At 40.5% G+C, this 6,000-nt stretch overlaps 1 protein-coding gene across 1 annotated transcript in view; it reads right to left on the minus strand.

Moving 5' to 3' along the window:
• Window positions 1-35: 35 nt before the first annotated feature.
• The window catches only part of LOC105925986 (glutaminyl-peptide cyclotransferase), a 13,543-nt gene continuing 7,578 nt past the window's right edge, over window positions 36-6,000 (minus strand). Inside the window, exons 4-7 of the mRNA XM_012862122.3 lie at window positions 5,406-5,573; window positions 3,201-3,300; window positions 1,878-1,994; window positions 36-1,777 (exon numbers count right to left, since the gene is read on the minus strand). Of these exons, the coding sequence (XP_012717576.2) occupies window positions 1,596-1,777; window positions 1,878-1,994; window positions 3,201-3,300; window positions 5,406-5,573 (567 nt within the window). The 3' untranslated portion in view covers window positions 36-1,595. The remainder of the gene's footprint in view (window positions 1,778-1,877; window positions 1,995-3,200; window positions 3,301-5,405; window positions 5,574-6,000) is intronic.

Raw genomic sequence — 6,000 nt, forward strand, 5'->3', positions numbered from 1 at the left:
CCTCGGCCTGCTCTCATAAAACACGATTAATAGCCTTTGTTTTCTGCAGAAACATTTATTAGTAACTTCATTTACACAATAGAAGGAGGCTTACAGCTTCATTTAAACAAAGGAGAGACTGGCACAGAAAATACATCAACCTCTCTGTGGAAGATGACAGGATGTAAAGGGTTCGAGAGAGTTGCTTCGGTGAGAGAGAGCCCTACTTCCTGCCACTGACAGCTTTGGTTTCTAAACCCAGCACAGATTTACATTGGGGGAGGAAATGTTGAATAACTGGCTGTTAAAATCTCTTACTCCACACAGTATGTTGAGTTGTGTCAGTGTGGGTGGCCTGGTTACACTTCCCCTAAAAAAAAAAAAAAACAGATCCACGGACATGGATGGCAATCGACTACAAGATTTAGAGGTTTCTGTACATATTAACTACAAAGCTATCAGCTTTGAGGGGTAACATTTTGTTTAAACTCACCAGCTGAAAAGGTGTAATTACATTTACTTCCTTTTAACCTTGTATTTCTTCTTCCTTTTAGGAAGAAATGATATATTGTCATGTTCAGTAGATTTGAATACGCATTTTAAAAGGGTTAATTGTCAGATTAAAAGTGCCATTTGAAAAAAAAAAGTACCTTTAAGGCGGTATTAAACTTACATTTCATTCAGGCCCCATTTCTACATGAATAATTTTGCTTTTTTATTGGACGGATGCAATATTCTAATCTTAAATGCTGTGTGTTTATTCACTGGAGGTGGTTTAAAACGTCATCGGTCTGTGTTAATCAATATAATGTGTTTCCCTTAGGGAATAGAGTTACTGAAATAAATGAACTTTTCAGAAATATTCAAATTTATTGAATATGACTGTAGACATTACAACCAACACACAGATGTCTCCATAGTGTTGATAACGGCCTGAATCAGAAAAGACTGAACGTCATGGAAAGGGATCTTGTTGTTGAAAGCATTAAAAGAAAGCTTCCGCTGCTCTTTGGAAAAGTATTCATACCACCTAAACTTTTTTTTTCTTTTAAGTTAAATCTCCAGACTTAAAAGTATTTTTCATGGATTGTACGTGATAGACCACCACAAAGTGGTTACAATTTTGCCCATTCTTCACAAAATAGCTCAAGCTCAGGCAGATTTGACTTGATCAGCTGTGCTCAAGTTTTGTTACAGATTAGGTCTGGACTTGTGTTTATTTCAGTTATATTCTCCAGCAAACTAATAGGGATGCACAGGATCTTTATTCAGGGATATCTGGGTAAAAGGGGACGCGCATAAATGCACTTCGCTCTTTTAAAGAGTTTCCTTCTACTTTACAGCAATGCACTACTTTGTATCGGTTTGTCATGCAAAATCTTGATAAAACACTTAGATATTTGTGGCTGTGTTGTTACAAATTGTTTAAAGGGATGAAAACACTTTGCAAGGTACTCTAATCTCTTTTACTATGCCTTTCGAAAGTAAGCTTCTTTTATGACAAACAAATTAGACTTCTATGTGTGATTCCTGCATACGCTGAGTTACAACCTCTGACCTATTGTATTCTTTCAGGTGGAGAGCTTTGCATCACCACGAGACAAAGATGGGAAATGTCACGGGGCATTTTGTGGGTTCGAAGGAATGCTGGGCCTGGTGTTGAGGTATTCCAGAACAAAAACCTGCAGGATCTTATTGAGGTTCTCAATTGTGGGGCGATCCAGGTTCTCTTCGTTGTCGTCAAACGTGTGCCACACGGACGGGAAGGGGTAGGGTATGAGGTGGAGGACCCGAACACCTGAAACCGAAGGAGGGGCAAGCGGGATTAGCTGAATAAAAAAAAGGGAAAGAAAAGTGACCTAAAAAGAACTGAACGTTCTGGCTCAGGCAGGACAGACCTCTGTGCAGGAATGGTATATGGTCGTCGAGAATTCTGCCCACAGGACGATCCGGCCAGAAGTACTGCACGCTGTTTGAGTGGTTAACCAGCTGGTTCATGGAATGCAAGCGTTTCTCTGAGTTTAGAAAGAAAGAAGACGTGGGAGAAATGTGCAACTGTTTAGTTGGAGAAAAACAAAAACTTCTGAAAATGTTATCTTCAGGTTAAGCTGGGATTTTAAATGAATTACTTAATTTGTGGGGGACACAGTCGGATACAGACCACAGGGCAGTCAAATTCCCTTTGTCTTTTTTCAGATTTTTTCTCATCAGAAACACTAATTCAGGGTATTTTATGGCGATGTCATGTTTCAAAGCCTCAGAGATGTTTTTTTTTTGTGTGAAAATTATTAAACAAAGAGCATTATCGAGAACGTGACCAGGGATGAAGTTGCGGAGACGTTTTGAGCAGAATCTATAAAACAATATCCTGAGCTTTGAACCTATCAAAGCGCTGCTGCTCAGCACAACAAATAGAAAACAGTATGGTGTGGCTGCAAAGCAACAAAACACAGAGCGGTCAGTCCTAGACTGACTGGCCTGACAGGTAAGGGGGGCATTCATCTGAGAAGCAGCCAGGAGGACCAGAGTAACTTGGAGGGGCTGCAGAGGTCCATTGCTCAGGTGGGCCGTAAAGGTCACCTATAAGCTATGCACTCCACATGCCTTTTTTTCTGAAGAGAAGGAAGCCATTGTTGAAAAAGAAAGCCATAAGAAGTTCTTCTTCTTTCGACTGAATGGCCAAAATATTCATTTCTAGGTGTGAAAGGCTGCTAGAGACCCCCCTCCCAAAATAAAATAAAATAAAATAAACAATTCCCTTCCACTTTACTGTCATGCATTACTTTTGCAAAGACAAGATTTGAAAAAACAACACTTTTGCAAGACAGTGTTGGCCAAAACAAAAGCCCAGCCCGTCATCATATTCTGCTTTGAATGTAGCATTACTGAGTGAAACCTAAATATGTTGGAAACGTTTCAGTTGATGCTGCAGGCCACTGTTTCATCCACCTGAGCCTTCATTCGAGCGGGCGACTTTTTTTACCATTCACCTGAACAGGTTCAACAGGGTGCTTAAAAAGCCGCAGCACACATCAGGGTTGAATGGAAAGATGCAATCTACCTTTTTTTCCACTTCCTTAAAAGTATGTTTAAATTTAGCGCACACACAGTTCTGCAGCGCACAGTGTGGCGACAGTCTTCAGGAATGAATAACAATGTGGCTAACTCATATTACAAGGGATTAATTTGTGTCCTGGTTGTGATTTGTGAGGGTTATTCACCAATGTCCTGCAGCCTGGTGAGCCAGGACGTGGTATCAGGAAACTGGTTTCCGAAGGTGGGGCGAGGGCCCCCGATAAGGTCCAGCAGCACAAACAGATCCTGGGGAGGAGAATAAAAAGGGAGGGGTGAGTGCTACCGACAAGTCAGTTTTTCTCATGAGAAACTCTTGTCGCACATCCTGAGGATAAAGTCTCTGACACAGAGCCGATCTTATAATAGTTGCACATCGGAAGTGTGCTTTGAAATGTGACATTATGTGAGCCGTGGTGCAAAACTGCGTTATGACACAATTAACCACAAGAGACAGCAAACTCTCATCGCCCACAAAAGGAACAACACAACTTTAGTAAAATGTAATGTGGAATGTCTTCACTTCTTGATAAATTGTCACTCTTTTCCTACAACTAGAACGATGAAATCGTAGAAAACAGTATGGTGTGACTGCAAAGCAACAAAAAAACAAAGCGGTCACTCCTAAACTCACTCACCTGATGCTGAAAAACTAGTCCATGCATTTGTTACTTCAAGGCTGGACTATTGTAATTATTTACTATCTGGAAGTCCACAAAATGCTGTTAAAAGCCTTCAGCTGATCCAAAACCCTGCAGCAGGAGTTTTGAAGAAAATTAACAAGGGATGCTAAAATGTCCAATTTTAGCATCCCTTCATTGTCTTCCTGTTAAATCAATAATTACATTTAAAATTCTTGTATAAAGCCCTTAATAATCAAGCTCCAAAGATCTGACGACCCCATATGTACCTAACAGAGTACTTTGCTCTCAGACTGCAGGTCTGCTGGTGGTTCCTAGAGTCTCTAAAAGTAGAATGGGAGGCAGATCCTTTAGCTATTAGGCTCCTGTGGAACCAACTCCCAGTTTTGGTCCGCGAAGCAGACACCCTGTCTACTTTTAAGACTAATCTTAAAACGTTCCTTTTTGACAAAGCTTATAGTAAGAGTGGCTTAAGTTATCCTGGGCTATCTCTGTAGTTATGCTGCTATAGGCTTAAGATGCTGGGGGACGTCGGGGTCTATTTTTCTCACTCTGCTGCGTCTCCTACTGTTCCCCAATCTTGCATTGTTTGTTGTCATTTCAACTTTTAACTTTTTGTTCTCTCTGTCTTTTTTTCCTCTTCATAGTAGGTACACCTGGTCTGGTGTTCTGTTATAGCTGTGACATCATCCAGGGGGAGGACAGATCATCTTCCATTACCATATAACATAGAAAGGATTCCTGGATCAACGTGCGCTTCTGTGCTTTAGATGACCGTTCACACTGAGCCTGGTTCTGCTGGAGGTTTTCCTCCCTTTTAAAGGGGAGTTTTGTCTCCACTGTCGCTTCATGCTTGCTCAGTATGAGGGATTGCTGAAAAGCCATGTACAATGCAGACAACTCTCCCTGTGGCTCTACGCTCTTACATGAAGAGTGAATGCCACTTGATGCGATTTGCTGGGTTTCCTTAAAAAGGGAACTTGGCAAATCTGTCTTTATGATTTCATGAATTTGACTCTGTAAAGTGCCATGACATATAAATAAAATTGAGTTGAATTGAAATGTTCTAAAGCTGCATATTAAATTGTATTTAATGAAGTGTTTCCACATCTAAAGATATATATTTTTTGTTTTTTTATTATTCCGTGTTATTGCTCAGTGGTCAGAAGGTTGTTCTTGCTGAAGTTTACCAGTAGAAAAAAGTTTAATGTTAGTAAGTTATCCATTTCATGCACAGTGCTGACTAAAGTGTGTGTGTATGTTAAGCGGTTCTCCTGTGTTACTCCATAGATTACCACCCACCAATAAAAGAGAACATCTTACCAGTTCTCCTCCAGTAAGATATCATTGCAGATTATAAAAAACATATATATTGGTGTAATCTACTAAAAACTAAGGACTAAAATTACTACCATTAAACATGAGGGTGTTACTACTGTGATGACCTGTAAGGGACCAAACACTGTTTCACTGCACTGTATGAACGCACATCAAAGTTATTTTAATATTTTGAAGCTTTATATAACAATGTTTATTTGTCACATACATATTTTAAGACTAAAGTTGTTCCAGTTAAGCGTGATAATGTATTTAGAAAAAAGATGGCTGACAGATAACTGAAAAATACAGAGTCAAGTTGTTAGAACTGATGCATGAAAGGGATACAATTTAATCCCATGTAGGTTGAATTAAGGAGGATGAATTGCTGCGTACTATGCCATGCAGTTGGTTGGTGTCACTGGCTCCTTCGGGATGTGCAGTCGCCTCCATCTTCTCTGCCAGGTGGCGAGAGCCATACAGCGAGTCCGTGGAGGTCCACTGGAAGAGTGCCTCCTCTCCATCAAAGAATATCAACTGCAGGGTCAGGTTGGCGCTGGAGCTCTACATGGAAGAGGGAGTATAAAAAGCTCAGGTTACATTACTGCTTGTTCTGTGGATTTACTGCCCTCTAGTGGTTCTGAAATAATATGAAAACAGGAAAAAAAAAACATGGTCTCAAATTTTGTCTCACATTGCAAACTGGCATTGGAACTACTTTTAGAAATCCCCCTGCATTATGCAAAATACATGAATTATTACATCTTTTAGTGTCTATGGCGTGGATTATGAGTTCACTGCATTGCAGTTGAGGTATTTGTATTCAGTGCATGATAACTGCCACAGTGGTCTTTGTGACAGACAGCTTGGGCCTTGTAGTTGACCTCCCTCATCGTGAGCAGTGCTGCTGCCAGCCGACATTCGACAATCTGTATGCAGTAAAGCAGCTTTGGTCTGTTAAATGTGGCTCAAACCCGCCAAACTTCCAATC

Source organism: Fundulus heteroclitus, chromosome 19 (assembly GCF_011125445.2).
Source record: "Fundulus heteroclitus isolate FHET01 chromosome 19, MU-UCD_Fhet_4.1, whole genome shotgun sequence".
NCBI lineage: Eukaryota > Metazoa > Chordata > Actinopteri > Cyprinodontiformes > Fundulidae > Fundulus > Fundulus heteroclitus.